Below are 22,523 nucleotides of genomic sequence, written 5' to 3'. Positions count from 1 at the left end.
ATCTTTACCTGTACTGAGGAGCTCCGATGAGCGAAGCTCCTCAGTGCAGGAAATGGGAATAAGTGCGGCCTCGAAGGGGAGTTCCCTGCTGAGCCTGCAAATTGCAACACAGTCCTGATAGAGAGTGGGGTGTTCCTTGACACCGGATAAACGTGCTCGTCACAGGATTCCAATTTGGTTCACGATCGCACCACATTGAAATCAAAACCATGACTGGTGAGTAAACTCCCTCCAGCACTTAGTGCCAAAAATGAGCACCATTATTAGAAAATGAATCTTGTCATTCCTGGCGTCCCTCTCTGTCTTATTCACCCAACTTGCATCTTAGCTGCTCGTCGCGAACAGAGGGTGGTATTTATAAACACTCCCTCACCACTCACTCCCAGTTGTACACAAACATGACAGCGTGTAAACCTGCTTCCCTCTTTGGCGATGCCAACCTGATCAGACTTCTAGACGCTGTTGATGAGAGATGGGGAACCCTGTTCCCCTGACGTGGCTGTAAAACATAGCCACAGGTCAGCAATGCCTCCTGGGAGGCAGTGGCAGCTGCAATGAGTGTGGGCAGTGTGACTATGGGGGACCACCGTCCATGTAGGAAGAAGCCAAATAACCTCCAACAAGCTGCAATGGTAAGTTGCCACCTCTGTCCTGGCATCAGTTCCGCCTGCCACCCCTCAATTCCCCAAACCCTCCCCCAATCCACGGCTGACACCTCCTAACCCCAACATCCGATCTTCAAGCTTGTTTCCGTCTGGCACCCACCAGCACAGCCCTTTCATGTCCAGATGCAGTGCCCTCCATTCCAACCTACTATAGACCTCCCTGACCCATCAAAACTTGCAGCTCACAATATCCTCTCTTTGTCCCCGCTAGGACAACGTGGTCCATTTTAAGAGGGAAAGGGCAAAGACGGGTGCGGGGCGGAGGTGGGGTGTAGACCAGAGAACTTAGTCCTCACCTCCTATGAGAATGTGTCCTGGAGATTCACGGGGCTGTCCAAGGGGAGAGCATGACCAACAGCAAGATTGGCCTGCACCAGAGAGATGAGGATCCATTGCACCTTCACACCCAGATAACCTGTCTCAAGTGAGCTGTTGATGTCCCACCAAACTAACCTTCCATTTCACTGAGCACATGTCCATGTCTTGCAAGCTTCACCATCTAATAAGGCCAGGCCCTCTCTTAAAAGTTTGCATTCTCAGGTTGCAGAGGTGCAGAAGGAAGCGAACATGAAGGGTGACACCAGTACCAGCTGGGAGATTTCGTACTCGTGATGGTCTTCCTGAGGAAAACACTGGCTGGTACCTCATATGGGAAGGCCCGCATCAGGTGCTGCTGACCAGACCAAGCGTGCCGTGAAAGTCGAGGGGGCGACCTTTGTGGATCCATGCCACTCAGTCAGCGGGCCCACCACGGACAAAAAGTAGCCAGAACCTGAACCGTGACTGGACCATCCGAGATGGTGACATCTAATACTGATGTTCTTTTCTGCTCGACCCTTATCGGGGTCATGGATTGATAATTCTGCGGGTTCCAAAAGATGCAGGCCATTGCCTCACAGGGGAACCGGACCAATTGTTGATTTATACTCATTTTCCTACAAACCCTTCCTCCTCAGAGTTGAAATTCTGGCCTCCCCTTGGATTTTGCGGTGTCCCAAGGTAGTACAGGGGCACTATCCGTCGATGCTCCACTTGGGGCGGCAGCTCACTGTGTCTATCTTGCTGATTATGATTACGGGAAGCTCAATTCCACTTCAACAACTATTCAGGCCCAATGACATCCTTTTCGGAATGCGAAAGGAATGAGTTGACATGCCTAACCCAGGCACCTTCCCGTGAGGCCAATCTCTCATATACTAAACAGAATGGATGTGACTGTCAGCGGGCGTATAATCTGACCCTGGGGAACTCCACAATCATCTGAGCCTCTAATATCAAGGGAAGGATTGGGTCCTGTAATTATCAAAACACTGCCAGAACCATACCCTTTGGTACCCGACCCTTGTTCGCAATAATTCGACAGGCTTTGTGGGAATAGTGCCTCCAAGACACTTCCCATTGATTGGACCGGGACCTGCACTATTGGCAAAATTATCCCCGAGGCATTTGGGGTCAAACACCTTGCTATTCACTCCCTCCATAACCACCTGGGACCTCCGGCGTGACCGAAAAGATCAATCTCGAATCTACTAGTTACTCTTAATTCCGGTGTACGGGCCCTAATCCCAGGTCTGGGAGTCTCGGAATTAGAAAGGGCTATCATTAACATCTCTTCCACTATGGAAATCATTGAGAACAGAACCATGGATGCCACCCAGGGTTGCAATCAGAAATTCAGTCCCTTACTATAGTGGTACTCCAAAATCGAATGACCCTTAATTTCCTATTGGCAGCGCAAGGGGGAGTCTGTGCAGCCATTCAGCGAATCTTGTTACTTTTATGCCAATGAGGACCAAAGAATCGAGACGGACACGTCGCGACAGACAGGAACAAGTTTGTCTTCTCGATTGTGTGGCTCAAGAAAAGCCTTTTGATTGGTGGGGATGGCTCCCTGATATTGGAGGGTGGTTTGGGGGATTTCTAAAGACGCTCCTCAAGTATCTCGGGATAGGCCTTGCCCTTCGTAACCTCCTCTGCATAATCATACGGATCCTCCTTTGTTGCGTTTGCTCTGGCTACTGATTAAGGACACTGAAAGCCCCAGCTAATGATCCAGCAGCCCAGCTCCTTCTCCTCCTCAATGATCAGAAACTTATAGACATGGGAAGCCCGACGGCTAGGGAAGACAGAGCTTGAGTAAATCCAACATTGTCCTTGAAGGACAAAAGGGGGAAAGTGTGGAATCCATTAATATAACTGATCCTGTGCAATGGTCATGATTATATGGTTTCTGGGAAAGGGCCATCAGCAAAAATGAAATCCAAGGAAATAACTGATTCTTGATAATGACGCAAGTCTGTGGAGATAGGAAGATGAGAGTAATCATAACATGGATGCCTTTTTCTGTAAACTATCATTGTTTGCAGGTCAAAGGGAAGATAAGGAAGCAAGAGGGGGAGAGAAAGAGCTAGTGTTTCTATTGGTCCAACTGCCCTGTTTTCTATTGCTTTCTATTGGCTGGAATTACTATCCTTTCATTGGTCTAAAATGAAAGTTTAACTGTGATATATTAGTATATGTGACGATCAATTGAAGGCTTAAAATGTATCTGTCAATTCTATTGGTTAAATCAAGCTATAAATGTTTCTGCTTACGTGAATAATTTAAAGAAAAGGCAGTGCATCGCACTGCTTTAGCACTCCGTGTGCACATGACAATAAAGTTTGATGAAAGAGCTCCTGTGTCAGCCTTGTAATACTTCAACAACATCATAAGTAATAAACGCAGGAGTTGGCCATGTGACTGCTTGAGCCTGCTCCGCAATTCAATAAGATCAGGGCTGATCGGACTGTGGCTTTAACTCCACTTTTCTGACTGCCTCCACTGACCCTCCATGCCCCCACCCCTCCTTAACATCACCCTCAACTCCTTTTTGATCAAAGCCCAATCCAAGTATCGTTGAATCGATTCAATGGGCGGGGTGCTCCATCCCAATCAGGTGTAGCCACTGATGCATCCCACTGAAATCGGCAGAGAGCACGTGCCGGACCCAATTCCTGGACCAAGGTAAAAGCAGTCAACACCCTTCCCATCTTTATTTTGGTGTGTTGGCCTGTGGCACAATGACAATGAACTCACTGTGGCCTGTCTTCTTCCATTCACCCTTCTAATCTGCTGATGGATTCTGATATGCCCATGCCTGTCTGGGAGGATCCAACTATCAGGAAGGGATGAGTCCACATGCTCATCATCTGTCTTGGATTCAGCAGAAGCCTGCCCTCCAGACTTCTTCCGAGTGACGGTGACTTTGGATGTCCCCACCTCTACCATGCTATGGACCCTATTGGTGCTGGGTTCACTAGGTGGTGAACCCTGAGGCTGCTCCAGAACTAGGTCCCACCAAAGTGTGTGTCTCTGCACTGGTGGGGCTGCGAGTGAACACACTGACAATTTATCATGGGTCCTCAGCATCCACATCCAAGGTAATGTGGGGGATGGGAATGATGGACTGGGACTCTTCCTTTTCCTGCTAGTGTCTATTCAGGAGAGAAGTGATAATGAGTGATTGGCTGCATCATCACCAACATTATAAAGCATTCACAGTTTCTTTGGGTGATCGGGAGACATTGAGGGGTCCTCACTGGCACAATCTTGGTACTCTCTGGCCAGCGGCTGCCTGCATTTAGGCAGCACGGTAGCATTGTGGATAGCATAATTGCTTCACAGATCCAGGGTCCCAGGTTCGATTCCGGCTTGGGTCACTGTCTGTACGGAGTCTGTACGTCATCCCCGTGTGTGCGTGGGTTTCCTCCGGGTGCTCCGGTTTCCTCCCACATGTCAAAGATGTGCAGGTTAGGTGGATTGGCCATGATAAATTGCCATTAGTGACCAAATTGCCCTTAGTGTTGGGTGGGGTTACTGGGTTATGGGGATAGGGTGGAGGTGTTGACCTTGGGTAGGGGTGCTCTTTCCAAGAGCCGGTGCAGACTCAATGGGGTCGACTGGCCTCCTTCTGCACTGTAAATCCTATGTAATCTATGTATTGCGCGTAGCCTCAGCTCAGACTGGGATCTCTCTTTGCAGTATAAGTGATCTTATCTTGCATAAAGACATATGGACAGACTGTGAGCAGGATAGATGCCAAAGAAGATTATAAGGATGCCTGCTGAGTGGACCTCTGTAAAGGGGCGAGGACATTGGCTTGTGCAGTACGTGAGAATTGATGAAGATATGAAAGTGTCTGTGAGAGAAATAATGGGTGCTATCCTTTATCGTGGTAGTGAGTGAAATCCATGTGGACTGTAAACCAGCAAATGACTGATGGGCTTGTGAAGTGTGAGGAGAACGTGAATTACCCTGGTGGACAGATCTGATCGTTCATACGGCTTCCTGTACTGGCTGGTGGATCTCCTCTGCAATGGGTTATCACTGGCTTTCCTGGTGCCCAACTTGCAGATGCAGGTGGTCGACTTTTTAGACTCCAGTTCCCATCATGGGAAAGATATGCTGGAGGATTGCCACCAGTGCATTTTTAAAATTGATTCATGAGATGTGGGCATCACTGGCTGGGACAGCATTTATTGGCCATTCTTAATTCTCCTTGAACAGAATGGTTTGCTGGGTCTTTCATTGTCACTGAGCTTCAGAGCAGCGGGATTCTTTCTTCAGAGAGTCTTGTGCTGGTTATCACGAGGTATTCACATACATCCGCAACTGGTCCACAGCAGACGCCATCTCCCTGGCCCTATACTCATCCCTGGAGCATCTTGACAACAAGGACTCCAACATCAGATTCCTATTTATTGACTACAGCTCCGCCTTCAACACCATAATCCCAGCCAAGCTCATATCAAAGCTCCAAAACCTAGGACTTGGCTCCTCACTCTGCAACTGGATCTTCGACTTTCTGACCCATAGAGCACAATCTGTAAAAATAAACAACAACACCTCCACAATAGTCCTCAATACTAGCACCCCGAATGGCTGCATACTTACCCTCCTACTCTACTCCCCGTAGACACCCGACTCTGTGGCAAAATTTGGTTCCAACTCCATCTCCAGGTTTGCTGACGATACAACCCTAATGGGTCAGATGTCGAACAACGATGCTTCAGAATACAGGAGGGGGATAGAGAACCTGGTGTAGTGGGTGGAACGGCAACAATATCTCCCTCAATGCCAGCAAAACTAAAGAGCTGGTCATTGACTTCAGGAAGCAAAGTATGTATACACCCCTGTCAGTCTCAATTTGCGGCTGAGTGGCAATGGTTGGTAGCTTCAAATTCCGAGGTGTATACATCACCAAAAATCTGTCCTGGCCAACCTACGTCGACGTTAGCACCAAGAAAGCACAAGAGGCCGCCTATACTTCCTCAGGAAACTAAGGAACTTGAGTGTGTCCACACTGACTCTTACCAACTTTTACAGGTGCATCATAGAAAGCATCCTATCTAGCTGCACACAGCCTGGTATGGGAACTGCTCAGTTCAAGACCGCAATAAACTTCAGAGAGTCGTGAATACCACCTAGTCCAACACACAAACCCGCCTCCAATCCAATGACTCTATCTACATCTCCCGCTGCCTTGGGAAAGCGTGCAGCATTATCAAAGTCTCCTCCCACCCGGCTTACACACTCTTCCAACCTCCATCGGATAGGAGATATAAAAGTCTGAACACGCAGTGAACAGATTGAGAAACAGCTTCTTCTCCGCTGTTACCAGTCTCCTAAATGACCCTCATATGGACAAGACCTGATTATAGTACACTCCTGTATGCCTCACCCGATGTCGGTGTCTAGGTATTTACATATGTACCTTGTGTTGCCCTGTTATGTATTTTCTTTCATGTACTAAATGATAGTGTTGAGTTGCTCGCAGAAAAATACTTTTTCATTGTACCTCGGTACATGTGACAATAACCAAATCCAAATCCAATCCACTTACCTCACTTTCTGCACTGACAAGGGTAGCAGGACCAGGGAGTCCAAGGTGGCAATGCCAGAGTGCCAAGTGGCACGGCCAAGGGTGCCAGCCTGGCAATACCCATGAGCCTGGGTGCCAGCAAAAGTGCCAGGGTAATCACCCTGCCACAGTCTGACCACACCGAAGACCTCTGATGCTTGGCAGGATGCCCCAGCTGCCGTTACGCCTGGTTCACGTTTGTATGGACCATGTTAAAACAGCACAATGGAGATGTCTCCCTGAGCACGGGGCTTCATTCCCAGATGTCGGGAGAACCGGGCACCGACTCATGTAAAGAGCCGAAGGCTCACATAATTATGTAAATCTGTATCTCGCCAAGTGAGTGAGAGATCCGACTGTGAGCTTCTCCGAAGGTCGCAAATCTCGTGAGAGGCCTCTCATGAGAATTAACGGCCTCGCGCATCACCGAGCCGGGCATGCCGAGGCCATTCTATTGTATCTCTGATCTCTGTTGTTAAAACAGGAGGTGTGGTAAAGTTGAATCCAGCTAAGATTCAATTCCAAGACTTGTTACTTTGAGTCCTGGCTTTGTCCCTCAAAGTTCGTTCAGAAGGATTTTTCTGTGGATGACAAATGTTTTAATCATTGCTATTTAAAACAACTGAAAATAATCTTAAATTCCACTTGTTAGAATATTCTGAAACTATTACCTGTCTGCACAATGTCAATCTGCGGAGCCAGCAGTAAGATGCTGCAGATCACAGTGAGAAGCTGAAACTCCATGATTTGGACAGAGTGGGTTGAGTTGTTTCACTGTTGATTTCTCGCTGTGACTGTGACTTCAGTCTCCTCCGGATCAGCGGAATGAAGTGGACTCTTCACTCTCTGATTGAACCTGGTACATTTATAGCGGGTGTTCCAGCCACTGCACTCTGTCTGACTCAGAGATGCGCCAATGTGACTCCAACTGGAAAACCAAAGGCGTCAACCTTAACGATGTTATCAGTTTCTCAAACCAAAAAAGGGCAGTCAGTGATGCATATAACTCCCACAATGTTTAATATTCCTGGTGCATGTTTTATATCACTGCAAAATAACAAAAATTCACCCAAAATAGATATTTTTGCTCTGTACTATTATGTCACCCACAGTAAGTATGGCTATTCATTTCAGTTTGAAGTTTAAGTCATTTTTGAATATCCCTGTCACTTAATCTGACAGCTGGAAAAACCCAAAACAGTGTGGACATGTGAAAACAAGCAGTTTGAAAGGTTATGTGAATTAGGCTGCAGAAATACACACAGTTTCTGTGTTTGTATTGGTTTATGTACAGAAAGGCATCTAACACTAAAAGTGTACCCACTGGTGGAGCTACCTCAAAATGGGTTCTTGAATGTTATAATGGGCCAGGGTTTAGAGAACACCAAAGTATATCATAGAGTTCACCTGACCGACAACCTTTAATAGATTTGGTTATGAGGAGCACAAGGGTCTACTCACCAGATGTGATGCAAGAGAGATCTTAAGTATTTTTAAACAAAACAATGTTTATTCTAAGAATCCAGTTAACATTTTATAAACACACATTCAACATCTTATCAACTACCAACACTGATATCCCCCCCGCTCCCGCCAAAGATACAGTACTTTATAGGTAACCCTTAGTAAATTTCCGAACAACATCCATAAGCCAAACACCCTTTTTCCCGACAAAAACAGTAGGTTTGCATTCCTTAAAGAAACAGGTATGACTTTCAAATCATCAAGTGATCTGGAGACATTATTTTGCATACAGAGAGAGCGAGAGAGACCAAAATATATCTTCTTGGTTTGGATACAGCTCCCCAACTGAAAACCGAAAGTAAAACTCAGAGCAAAAAACAGCTTCCAGCTCAAAATGAAAGCAAAAAGCAGAGCCAGAGACCAGCTCCACCCTCACAATGACACCACTGCAGCCACTTAAGAAGACGAACATTTCTTAAAGTGAAATTCCCATGACAATTTTTCTAATGTAAGAAACAATATTCCATAGCTTTAAACACAAGGGGTAGAAATTGGTCTCAGATGGGGCTGAGCAGCCAAATGAGTGATGTTGGAGTGGTGGTTAGCACTGCTGTCACTCACTGCCAGGGACCTGGGCTCAATTCTGGCCTTGGGTGACTGTCTTTGTGGAGTTTGCACTTTGTCCCCATGTCTGCATGGGTTTCATCTGGGTGCTCCTGTTTCCTCCCACAGGGCAAAGATGCAGGTTCGGTGGATTGGCTATGCCAAATTGCCCCTTAGTGTCCAGGAATGTACAGGTTCGGTTACGGGGAGAGGGCGGAGGTGTGGACCTAGGTTGGGTGCTCTTTCGGAGGGTCAGTTCAGATCTTTTGGGCTAAATGGCCTTCTTCTGCCCTGTAGGATTTCTGTGGTTTTATGAATCAGCTACTTGTTATATCTATTTCCCATATTCATTTTCATTGCAGTCTTTTGGTTGAAGATCAGGCCAAGTGTATGACTGATCTGGAGTCACTCTGCAACATAGTCAGTGTCAAATGTCGACACCAATTACGTGAGGTGATGATGTGTCAATATAGTTACAATAGTTACAGATATTATACCATTTTCAAAGATTAACTGTGCATTTATACCAGAGTTAGGCATTGGTGTCATGATGAGAATAATAAGAAAGCACTGTTCACTTGAAAAGCTGTGGAAACCAGGAGACCTGACTCTAATTCTACACAGTATCAAAATTCATTTAGCTACTTTATACAGAAAGTGGTGAAAGATTGGATCAGGTTTCCAAGGACAAAGTGGAGACGAATAGTATTGGAAAATTCAGGATATAGTATGTTGGTGAAAGGAGCAAATCATTGGTAGAAAAATGCAGAAGAGTAACATTCAAATATAACATTTCTGTTCAAGCAGGGAAGGGGACAGGAAGCCAAATATCTGTCATTGGGCAGGTGCTAGAAACCATTTTTAAAGAGGTAGTAGAGAGGCAGACAAAACAATCACAATACAGATAAGCAGAGACAACATGGTTTTGGGAAGGTAAATTGTGTTTGACAAATGTGACAAATGAGGTTGTAACAAACAAAGGGTAAGCTAGTAGATGTATTGTATTCACATTTCCAAAAGACATTTGATAAGATTCCACATGAAGAGTTAGACAAAGAACAGTACAGCACAGAACAGGCCCTTCGGCCCTCGATGTTGTGCCGAACAATGATCACCCTACTTTAAACCCACGTAACCCGTATCCCCGTAACCCAACAATCCCCCCATTAACCTTACACTACGGGCAATTTAGCATGGCCAATCCACCTAATCCGCACATCTTTGGACTGTGGGAGGAAACCGGAGCACCCGGAGGAAACCCACGCACACACAGGGAGGATGTGCAGACTCCACACAGACAGTTATATAGGATATAGGACTAGTTAAGTACTGGAAGAAGAGAGTTGAGATAAATGGTCATTTTCAGGTTGGAAAATGTCACTAACAGAGTTGCTCCATGCTCAGTCCTGTGGATTCAAATAATTTGACCTATAACACTGACTTTGATAAAGGGGCCACATTTCTCATCGCCAAATTTGCTGATGAGGGGAAAATGAATAGGAACTAAGTGACATTGATACAAAGTGACATAAATAGTATAAATGGAGAGATTCAGTAGACTGGGACTGTACTCTTTGGAATTTAGAAGGATGCAGGGAGGGTCTAACAGAAACATATAAAATATGAAGGAATAGATAGGAAAACTGGCGGGCAGGTTGTTTCCACTAGCTGAGTGAAAGCAGAAGCCAGGGGCAAAGCCTCAAATAAGGGGAAGAAGATTTAGAACTGAGCTTAGAGGATCTTGCTTCACCCAAAGGGTTATGAATCTATGGAATTCCCTGCCCACTGATGCAGTTGAGGCTCCTTCACTAAATATTTTCACGGTCCAAGATAGACAGATTTTTTGAAGCATAAAGGAAATAAAGGGTTATGGTGTTCAGGCAGGAAACTGGAGCTGAGTCCACAAAAGATCAGCCATGATCTCATTGAATGGCAGAGCAGGCTCGAAAGGCCAGATGGCCTACTCCTGCTCCTAGTTCTTATATTCTTTTGTTAGTAACAAATTGGCAGATGGAGCACAATATGGGAAAAGGTGAGGTTGTCCACTTTGGCTGGAAGAATGTAACAGCAGAGTATTAATTAACTGGAGAGAGACTGCAGAATGGCTGCAGAGGCGCCTGGGTGTCCTTGTGCATGAATCACAAAATGTGAATGTACTGGTACAAACAAGTAATAAGGACGGCAAATGGAATTTTGTCCTACACTGCAAGCCAGATGGAAGTAGGAATGTCGATAATATTTGTTGCAACTGTACAGGGATTTGGTGAGACCACACTCGGGGCAGAAATGTGAGGCTGCTGGAGTAGGAAGTGAGGGGGCACAGCTAATTCACTGTGTGAGGAGGGGGGGGGGGGGGGGGGGCAAAGGTCAGCTTCTCAACAACAGATTAAAGACTACAGAATAAATTGTTGGTGGATTGATTGTGAGTTCAGCTTCCTGGTTACAATGTTAGGAACTTTTTTTCAATATATTTGTCTGTCATGTAGATGCATTAAAAGGCAAACTCAACATAATTAGTGTAACAGAGAGAAAGTCAATGATGGTAGACAGATTTGCAGTGATGAATGGCACTTTGAGGTTAATAGAGGACAGTTCCACTGTAGCAGGGGAAAGCCAGTGTTCATTCAACTGGTCAAGGTAATGAAGGTGGATCAAAAGTTCCCAAAGGCAAGGCAAGGTTAATGGAGAGAGGGCAGAGGGTAATGAAGAAAGGGGATCTAATAGACAAAACATTTGGACCAGTATTCCTTCATGCCCATTTTTTTTGTTTTCCTTCTGAGTAAATAATGATTGAGGGAAATTGCAGGATAACGGGTATCCATAACCAGGGTCATTGTGCAAACTTCCACATCCATGGATGAATGAACCTCAAGGGTGGAGTTGACCACAGTGAGACCAAGATATTGCTGATGCAAAGCTTATCGCTTCCCTTTACCCAAAACTGCTGAGTTCACAAGTAAGGGCCGCAAAGACTATGTTAAGATCGTTGCCTGATTTATATTGACACTTGCTCTTGCACAGCTGCAGAGGAACCTGACAAGGGTGTCCAAGGGCAATGTCCATGAATAGAACATAGAACATAGAACATTACAGCGCAGTACGGGCCCTTCGGCCCTCGATGTTGCGCCAACCTGTGAAACCATCTGAAGCCTATCTGACCTACACTATTCCATTTTCATCCATGTGTCTATCCAGTAACCACTTAAATGCCCTTAAATTGGCGATTCTACTACTGTTACAGGCAGGGGCGTTCCACACCTCTACTCCTCTCTGAGTAAAGAAACTGCCTCTGACATCTGTCCTATAACTACTACCCTCAATTTAAAGCTATATCCCCTCGTGTTGGTCATCACCATCTGAGGAAAGAGACTCTCACTGTCCACCCTATCTAACCTTCTGACTATCTTATATGTCTAATATGGTGTCACGTTGAACAACTTTTTCATGTTGTGCTTGACACGTAGTAATGCTTGTCTATTTCTCCTGAACAGCAATCCTTGTTCTGTCTGTACTAGGTAAGACCTAGGTGCTACCTCTTTTAGAACTTTGACAAGATTTGGCCAACCACCTTCTGGATTTTGAATCTTCACAAAGTCCCCTTCGTAAAGCTTAGCTGAGGCTTGGTATTTCTATTATAGACCTTTTGTTCATTCTTTGTCTTTGTGATTCTTTCACATATCTTTGATTTCTGATGATTTGTGGTCACATGGTTTTTAGTCTTCTCCCCATTATGTGGCTGGAAAAGTAATAATAGGAAACAATGAAATGGCAGACAAACTGAATAGGTACATTGCATCAGTCCTCACGATGGAAGACACCGGTGGGATGCCTGGGCTCCAGAAGAACCAGGGGGCAGTGATCATTACTAAGGAGAAGGTTCTGGGAAAACGGAAAGGTCTGAAGGTGGATAAATCACCTGGACCAGATGGACTACACCCCAGGGTTCTAAAAGAGATAGCTCAGGAGATAGTGCAGGCATTGGTGGTGATCTTTCAAGAAACACTGGAGGTAGGATGATCCCAGAGGACTGGAAAATGGCTAATGTAACACTACTGTTTAAGAAGTGTGGGAGGCGGAAGATGGGATATTATAGGCTGGTTAGCCTGAATCCATTATTAAAGAGGAGATAGCAGAGTACTTGGAAGTGCATGATAAAATAGGACTGAGTCACCACGGCTTCGTCAAGGGAAGTGCAAAAGTCATGTCTGACAAATCTAGAGTTCTTTGAGGAATTAACAAGGAAGTTGTACAAAGGAGGACCAGTGGAGGATATCTATTTAGATTTCCAGAAGACCTTTGACAAGGTGCTGCATCAGGGACTGTTAAATAAGTTAAGAGCCCATGCATGAATAGAGGATTGGCTGACTGGCAGAAGGCAGGGAATGGTGATGAAGGGGTCTTTTTCAGGATGGCAGCTGGTGACTAGTGGTGTGCCTCAGGGGTCGGTGATGGGACCACAACGTTTCACAATATATTAATGATCTGGAGGAAGGAACTGAAGGCACTATTACGTTTGCAGGTGATAATAATAATACTAATCACATATTGTCACATGTAGGATTCAATGAAGTTAGTGGGGAAAAGCCCCTAGTCGCCATATTCCGGCACCTGTTCGGTAAGGCTGGTACGGGAATTGAACCCGCACTGCTGGCCGTGTTCTGCATTACAAGCTAGCTGGTTAGCCCACTGTGATACAAAGATCAGTAGAGGGGTAGATAGTATTGAGGAAGCAGGGGGGCTACAGAAGGACCTGGACAGACTAGGAGAGTGGGCAAAGAAGTGGCAGATGGAATACAATGTGGAAAAGTGTGAGCTTATGCACGTTTGGAAGGAGAAATGGAGACATAGACTATGTTCTAAATGGGAAGATGCTTAGGAAATCAGAAGCACAAAGATCTTGGGGAGTCCTCACTCACGATTCTCATTAGGTTAACGTGCTGGTTCAGTCGGCAGTTAAGAAAGCAAATGCAACGTAGCATTTCATGTTGAGAAGGTACCCACATCCGGGGGGGGCCTCCATGATGGACAGACCCGCGATCGTGGTCACCGATCAGCGGGCGCACGTGATCTGGGTGGGGCCTACTTCTTCCGCGCCGGCCCACTGTGTGGGTCGTCCATGTGTGCTTCGGGCGCGCCGGTGAATGCGGCCAGCGCACGCATGTGCGGACCTGAGGCTGGAAGTGCAGGGCACCGTATCGGCAGCAGGAGCTGTGCGCCGCATACTGGTGCCGTGCAAGCCCCCTGAAAAACGGAGAATCACCCCGGACATTTTAGAAAGAGTCTGGAGTGATTCGCCGCCCGGGTTTTCTTGCGGGCGTTGGGACATAGCCCCATTATTGGTGAATCCCGGCCTTAGTGTCAGTCTTTATGTTCTCTGCAAGCTTCCTTTCGTACTGGACTTTCCCCTTCTTAATAAAGTTCCTTCGTCCTTCTTTGCTGAATTCTAAACTGGTCCAATCCTAGGACCTATTATTTTTCATGGCCAATCTGTATGCCTTCTTCCTTGTGTCGGATATTATTTCTAATTTCCTTTGAAAGCCATGCATTGGACCTCTTACCCCCTTTACTATTGTGCCAGACAGGAATGAACAGTTGCTGTAGTTCCCCCATGCGTTCCTTGAATGTTTGCAGTTGCCTAACCACTGTCATCCCTTTAAGTAACTCTCCCCAGTCTATCAATGCCAACTCACACCTTGTATCTCACAGTTCCCTTTGATAAGATTCAGCACCCTCGTCTCTGAATCAACTACTTCATTCTCCATCTTGATAACAAAATTGCAGCAAGGTTATGGTCGCTCATCCCAAGGGGTCTCGTACAGCCAGCTTGGCAAAGATTCCCTTATCATATACACAATACCCAGTCTAAGATGGCCTGCTCTCTAGTTGGTTCCTCCACATATTGGTCAAGAAAACCATCCCGTATACATTCCAGGAATTCCTCCTCTACGGCATTGTGGCGAATTTGATTTGTCCAATCTATGTGAATTTATTTATCATAGAATTTATCATGAATTTACAGTGCAGAAGGAGGCCATTCAGCCCACCGAGTCTGCACCGGCTCTTGGAAAGAGCACCCTACCCAAGGTCAACCACCTCCACCCTATCCCCATACCCAGTAACCCCACCCAACACTAAGGACACATTTGGACAGTAAGGGCAATTTATCATGGCCAATCCACCTAACCTGCACATCTTGGACTGTGGGAGGCAAACAGGAGCACCCGGAGGAAACCCACGCATACACCGGGGAGGATGTGCAGACTATGCAACAGACAGTGACCCATACCGGAATCGAACCTCGGGACCCTGGAGCGTGAAGCAATTGTGCTATCCACAATTGCTACCGTGGTGCCCCACTAAACTAAAATCACCCATGATCTCTGATATTCCCTTATTACGTGCATCTCTAATTTGTGTGTCATGCCATTCCCAAACCTCACCACTGCAGTTTGGGGGTCCATATATGACACCCACTAATGTTTTTGTCCCAAGGTATTTCTCAACTCTACCCATACAGATTCCTACATTTTCAGAGCTAATATCCTTTCTCACTACTGTGTAATTTCAACTTTAACCAGCTGTGCTGCCACACCAACCACCTTTTCTTTATGCCTGTCTTTCCTTAATACTTCAACACCCTGGGACATTCAGTTCCATCCCTGTTCACCCTGCAGCCATGTCTCCCGTAATCCCAATTATACTCATACCCATTTATATCTATCTGCTCCGATACTTCATCCACCTTTATCACAAGTGCGCTGTGCATTAAGGCACAGAGCCTTTAAGCTGTCTTTTTCAAAATGTTGTCTGTGTCACCAATATTTTTCTCTAATGTCCTGTTTGAATGTTGCCCCTTGGTTTCTCCACCTATCACTGTTCTTATTCACTTTTCTCCCTTTTGCTTTTGCCTTGCTCCCTCTTCTCTGGACTCCTTGCAGAGGTTCCCACCCCCATGGCATATTAGTGTTTAACCCCTCCCCAACTGCTCTGGCAAATAGCCCCCCCTCGGACATCAGTCCCAGTCCTGCCCAGGTGTAACCTGTCCAGTTTGTACAGGTCCCACCTCCACCAGAACCGGTCCCAATGCCCCCAGGAATCTGAAAACCCTCCCACTGACACCATCCCTCAGCCACGTATGATCCTATCTATCCTGTCATTTCTACTCTGTCCAGCGCTTGGCACGGTAGTATCGCTGAGATCACTACCTTTAGTCCGATTCTTAACGTCCTTCCTAGCTCCCTGGTCTGCTTTTAGGACCTCATCCCTTTTTATAAACCTATGTCGTTTGTACAGATGTGTACCACGACCACTGGCTCTTAACCTCCACTCCAGAATGCACTGTACTCGCTCCGAGACACCTTTAACCCCTCGCGCAAGGGAGGCAACATAACATCCTAGAGTCTTGCTTGCAGCCCACAGAAATGCCTGTCTATTCCCTTACAATTGAGTCCCCTATAACTATTGCACTGCCACACTTATTGCCTGTCCCCCTCTGCAGCAGAAGCACACATGGTGTCCCACGGATGTTGGCTGTTGCTGTTTTCCCCGGGAGGCCATTCCCCTCACAGTATCCAAATGGTATATCTGTTCTGCAGGGGAATGGCCCACGGAGATTCCTTCACTACCTGACCTATCTCTTTTGTTCTGACAGTTGGTCACCCATTCCCTTTCCTGCCTGTGGAGTCTGAGCCTGCGGTGTGACCACCCTCTCTGTACATGCTATCCACAATGCTCTCCAACTCATGGATGCTCCACAATGTCACCACCCGCTGCTCCAGCTCTGAAACTCGAATTTCCACCTTCTGATCATTTTTGCTGTTAGATTTTTTCTGAGTTGGAACTCAGGATTGCTTTCTTAAATCTCCAGTGCTATTCTACACTAATCGAATTACCATTTATTTTAAGGAATAGACTCTTGGTACCATATGGTCTTTTTGTGTTGCTTCTTTAGGATGGTAGTGCACAATTTTCCACAAAGACCACAGTACAGCTTTACTTAAACAAAGCTATGATTTTATTTACACTACTAAACTTGGTTTTGGCACAGTCCTCTTTGAATACAGAATTGATCAATAACATCTAACTACACTTATCTACTGCTAATCTAACTACTGGTATGAACTATTATCTAACCTCGCACTAACTGCTCTTATGACCTTCACCTGGCTATCTCCTGCATACTATCCTCCCCTGAGGCCAGCATCACTGCTTTCTGTAGTAGCATCTGCAGTGCCCTCCCGTGCTATTCATAGTACTACATTAACTCTTGTATAGCTATTAGTTATGACACACTTCAGTGAAGGCAAAACTGGTAGCAGGACACAGACACACAGGCAGGACAGCATTTGAGGTAAGCCGTAAGTTAAGCTCTGAAGTGAGAACAAATTCACAATAAAGCATCTTCTCCACCTTTGAGACTACGAGCTTTATTAGACACGAGGAACAACATATAGTACCAGGAGTTTCTTCAGACGCTTACTACAAGGCAGCTCAGCTGCAGACACAGAAAGATCAAAATGGCAAGGAAATCTCCTGCTGGGACATTCGACTTGGGAAGACATCGCTTATTCGCGGATGTGGCATGGAACCCCACCTCAGCTGGACATGACCGGCAATGTAAGAAATATCTGGAAAATGTTTAAATAAATGTTTGATTTATATATCATAGCTAATGATGTAGCAGCAGCCTCAGACGAAATTAAAATAGCAATGCTCATCGCAGGACATGAAGCTAGGAAATTGTATAATGGATTTAAATACTCAAAAGCTGAAGACAGCAACAACTTACAAATAATACTAAAAAAATTTGAAGAGTACTGTATGGAATTTTGAACAGCACGGTATGCTGCACAGAGACTGAGTGATGCAAAACTCAAAAATCTAAACTCTACAAACAGAAAGGGTTCAGTCAAGAAATCGCGAGTGAAAAGTACAGATCAAAAAGAAGAAATAACTTGAATTTTCACAAAGCCAAAATGCTGAAATCCGTCCAGATTGAAAGGAAAAGGTAACTTACAACTTTCAGAAAGAAAAAACGCTGAAATCCGCGATAAAATGGCGGTCGGAGCACATTTTACAGTCTCGGGAGACAAAGAACTAAAACTGTGTCTGGAAACGGAAACCGCGCATACGCAGTTACAATCACCCGTTTTGCGTTCTGTGCCATGCGCAAGCCGCGCATGCGCAAGGACACACAAACCGCACAGTAAAGGAAGGCGATTTCGCATGTGCAATTGGTTCCTATGCATGACGTCTCAGCATCCGGACCGCGGCCTACTTAAAAGGGAAATGCACCAGATAATTGAACACAAGATACTTAAAGTGGTAAAACCAAACTTTCTTGCCTCAGAACACAGAAAAACGCTCTGAACTTAAGACCAGCAGTTGAAAATAACCTCAACAACACCTGGAAAAGAGCAGTCTGCACCACCCAAAGTGAAGAGAACAAAAATAATCCGAAACAAAAAAAGATGATTTGGTTTACGAAGATTACGACTCAGACATGGACCTGAAGTATTCGGATATGCTGATCACCAGCATCAGCGACACGGTCGCAAAGCTCAACACGAATCTACTCGTGGTAGATGAATCCAACCAAGATGATTTGGTTTTCGAAGAATACTACTCAGACATGGCTGAGTTATTCGGATATGCTGATCACAGCATCAGCGACACGGTCACCAATGCTCAACACGAATCTACTCGTGGTAGATGAATCCAACACCATGGTGCCATGGCAGATCTTCGATACCATTGGATGACAGCAATACCAAGCCGAAGACGACCTCCACACAGAGAGCACAGAAAGACTCCACAGAGAGAGTGATGACAGGCTCCACAGTGAGAGAGTGATGCAAGACTCAAAAGGGAAGGCAAGCAAACACTCCCTGGCAAACAACATGAGTAAACAATGACCTGACGTCTCAACCCGCGCATCTGAGCAACCACCAAGCAGACTATGAAAGTCTAAACAAGCTCACGTAAACAAGAAGAAGACAATGTACATCTACCCACTGCATGCAAAAAACAGTGACAAGGTGATCACACTCAAACATACGGAGGTATAGGATCACAGGGACTGACGTCAGTTTCGGCTTGTCGTACAGAAGCCAGAGTAGGGCCACCCAAGAGTCCAGAGAGACCACGCCAATAGAAACCATTGACTCCAGAAGAGGAGCACCAAGAGTCCAGTGAGACTACGCCAATAGAAACCATGCAGATATTTGACTCCAGAAGAGGAGCACCAAGAGTCCAGTGAGACCACATCAACAGAAACCATGCAGATTTTGATCCCAGAAGAGGGAGCACCAAGAGTCCAGAGATACCGCGTCAAATGAAATCGTGAAGAATTTGACTCCAGAAGGGGAGCACCAAGAAAGCAAAGACGAGGAATCAAATCCACCACAAATGACTGATGTCACCAGCATCAATGCACATCAGATCAGTCTCACCATTCTCCGAGACGAAACGTTCAATGCAACAGATTCTACAAAGGACACTCGCACCAATAACTGGACAATGACTCAAATTATCCACACGGGACACTCATTGAGCATAACGAAGAAAAACAAAAGCCAAAAGAAGCACAGCAGAAACGAGAACAACAGGCAAGAACAAAAGCAACATGAAGCGCGACACAAGAACAACAAAAATCGCAAGAAGCACTGCAGAAACAAGAACAACAACAGCACCACAAAAACTACAAGCACAACGACAAAAACTACAAGAACAACAACAAACCAACAAGAGCATAACAAAAATAGTGACAACAACAAAGACAGAAACGACAAAAAGAGCAACAAGAACGGCAACGAAAACATCAAAGACAAGAACGACAGAAACAACAGCAATGGAACAACGACTTGTACAAAATGGTACAACTCTGCACATGAAGGGCAAGCCACAGCACACTGCAAAGCAAGGACAAGACTACAAACATGCCATGGGATGACAACGAAATCGCACAACTCACATCTGCTCCAGAACAAGCAAGCACACCAGCTTCACAGGCAGATGACATAATAAATCGATAACACCAAGCACAGAAAAATGACCATGTCAGTCAACATCAGTGGTTCGACCATGCAAACACCTTGGGATGACGCATTGGTACTTAAAAATAACAAGAACACCGACAACATTCACCACTCAACAACAACAAAAGAAAAAAGTCAGTGAACAAATTCATCAAAGTTTGGACTCATAAATGTTTTTTATTAAGATTGGACTAGTAATATAATTGGCTTTGTAAAATTATGCAATAGCACCATCACTTGTATAGATACACATATCTAAGTAACTGTGTTGTACAATTTTCTTTACGATGTACAGAAAATATGTAAAGAAAAAAGGGGGATGTGGTGATTGTAGATCTGAGTAGATGCAATACAACTGAGCAAGCACGAGAGGGAGCACGGGAGAGCTATAAATACACAGGGACAGGAAGTGAGGACACACTTCACGGAAGGCAGAACTGGTAGCAGGATACCAGACACACAGGCAGACAGCATTTGAGGTAGCCGTAAGGTAATCTCTGAAGAGAGAACAAATTCACAATAAAGCATCTTCTCCACCTTTGAGACTACGAGCTTTATTAAGACACGAGGAACAACACAGTAGGGGTTGGGGGAGGGATGGGGTTGGATCTGAGGGGGGAAGTGAGCACTGACAGTACTGGGGTCCATGGCCCAACTCCCCATCCCCCTGATCCTCCATCGAGCACTTCACCTCCTGCCCCAGCAGCCCCTCTGCAGCTGGCCCAACCCTCCCCTCACACCCTTCTGACAGAGCACCGAGGCAGGTAGTAATGTAGTGAATATGTATTTATTGTAAACATATATATAAAGGATAATGCTCTCGTCCCTATCGCTGTTTCTTGAGTGGCAAGGTAGCACAGTGATTAGCACTGTTGCTTCACAACTCCAGGGTCCCCAGGTTCGATTCCAGGCTTGGGATACTATCTGTGTGGAATCTGCACATTCTCTCTGTGTCTGCGTGGGTTTCCTCCGGGTGCTCTGGTTTCCTCCCACAGTCCAAAGATGTGCAGGTTAGGTGGATTGATCAGGCTAAATTTCCCTTTGTGTCCAAAAAGCTTTGGTGGGGTTACTGGGGTACGGTATAGGGGAGGTGTAGGGAGCTCATCCAAGGGCCAGCGTAGACTCGATGGGCTGAATGGCCTCTCTGCACTGTAAATTCCACGTGCTGCACCCATGCCAACCTAACAGGTGTCTCCCTTTCTGGCCTCATGGGCCTAATGCTAGGCCTTGGTGGATCCATAGGCAGTACATCAGGAATGGAGGCATTCTGCTATGATTTCCAACCAGCGACCCGGGTCCTTGCAGGCGCTGGATGGTTCCCGACACCCACTTATGCTCAGTGACTGCATCTCATACCAGAAGCCCAAAACCCATCTGGCAGGCAGCCAGTCCCTGGGGTTGGCCGCCCTCCGTACATCCACCCCCTTGGGAGTTGCCTCCACCTGCTGTTCCGGAGCATGTGTGTGGTTGCACCAGAAACTGCCCCAGGAGCATCTTCACTGATGTGCCCAACGAGGTGACACTGTCTGGGATGGTGGAGGGTGTTGGAAACATCTGTGATGGGAAATTGGCGTCTTCCCTGGAAGTGAGCCCCAGGTGTCATGGGATGCCAATCGAGGGCTCTCATTGCTGTCCGTGATCTCGTTCTCACTGCTATCTACTTGTGGTTCTGGTAAGGGTCAGGGCAGGGCACACCAGAAGGGCCTGAACCAAGGGGCACAGAGCTGCCTACTCACTCCGGCTGTTCTGAGTAAGTTGTACAGTTTGTACGGGACTGATGGCCGATCCTGATCCTGTTGCTCACAGCACTCATGGCTTCTGCCACCTGGGTGTAGGCACGGTGAATGGCAGCAGCTAGCAGCCTACTTCCCACACCCATGTACAGGATCCCTGTCCTCTCCTCCACAGAGTCTATCGGGGACACCAATTTGTCACGCGTAAAATGGAATGCCACTTCCTTGCTGCCATCTTGTTGGCTGGGATGGTGTATGTGGGGAGTGAAGAGTGTATATGCAGCTGCAGCATTTCAGCCTACAGATAGTGAATCCCGAGCCTGGCGAATCTGGGACCGTTTCTCATTAGAATCTGTTGTGTTTCATGTTGTGCCGATGCTAGTCCCTTAATGGTCATTGAAAAGGTCCAGGTGCGACGCCTGTCTTGCTGTGGTAGAAGTACACAAATCCTACACCTGGCTCATGACACCAGTATGGACACCAGCAAGCGCACCAGAGGAGAGATGTCAGGCCATGCCTCAACATGGCATCAATAGAACAGATCATCACACTGCTGAGAGTACCGAGTTATCCTGCTCATATTGCTCCACGGGATCTCTGTCAGTGTGGTTCCTTCACTCGGCCTGCTCCAGGGGATCTCTGTCAGTGTGGTTCCTTCACTCCCACTGCTCCAGGGGATCTCTGTCAGTGTGGTTCCGTCACTCGGCCTGCTCCAGGGGATCTCTGAGAGGTGTGGTTCCGTCACTCGGCCTGCTCGACGGGATCTCTGTCAGTGTGGTTCCTTCACCCCCACTGCTCCAGGGGATCACTGTCAGTGTGGTTCCGTCACTCGGCTGCTCCAGGGGATCTCTGTCAGTGTGGTTCCGTCACTCGGCCTGCTCCAGGGGATCTCTGTCAGTGTGGTTCCTTCACTCCGCCTGTTCCAGGGGATCTCTGTCAGTGTGGTTCCTTCACTCGGCCTGCTCCAGGGGATCTCTGTCAGTGTGGTTCCTTCACTCCGCCTGTTCCAGGGGATCTCTGTCAGTGTGGTTCCTTCACTCGGCCTGCTCCAGGGGATCCCTGTCAGTGTGGTTCCTTCACTCGGCCTGATCCAGGGGATCCCTGTCAGTGTGGTTCCATC

General features: G+C 46.5%; 1 protein-coding gene across 1 annotated transcript in view; it reads right to left on the bottom strand.

Annotated features, from left to right (window-relative positions):
* The window catches only part of LOC119965679 (BPTI/Kunitz domain-containing protein-like), an 80,688-nt gene extending 73,313 nt beyond the window's left edge, over positions 1–7,375 (bottom strand). Inside the window, exon 1 of the mRNA XM_038796443.1 lies at positions 7,239–7,375. Within this exon, the coding sequence (XP_038652371.1) occupies positions 7,239–7,311 (73 nt within the window). The 5' untranslated portion in view covers positions 7,312–7,375. The remainder of the gene's footprint in view (positions 1–7,238) is intronic.
* Positions 7,376–22,523: the final 15,148 nt, after the last annotated feature.

Source organism: Scyliorhinus canicula, chromosome 5 (assembly GCF_902713615.1).
Source record: "Scyliorhinus canicula chromosome 5, sScyCan1.1, whole genome shotgun sequence".
NCBI classification, from domain to species: Eukaryota; Metazoa; Chordata; class Chondrichthyes; order Carcharhiniformes; family Scyliorhinidae; genus Scyliorhinus; species Scyliorhinus canicula.
The sequence above is the reverse complement of the archived record's forward strand: the minus strand, read 5'-3'. Positions and strand labels throughout refer to the sequence as shown.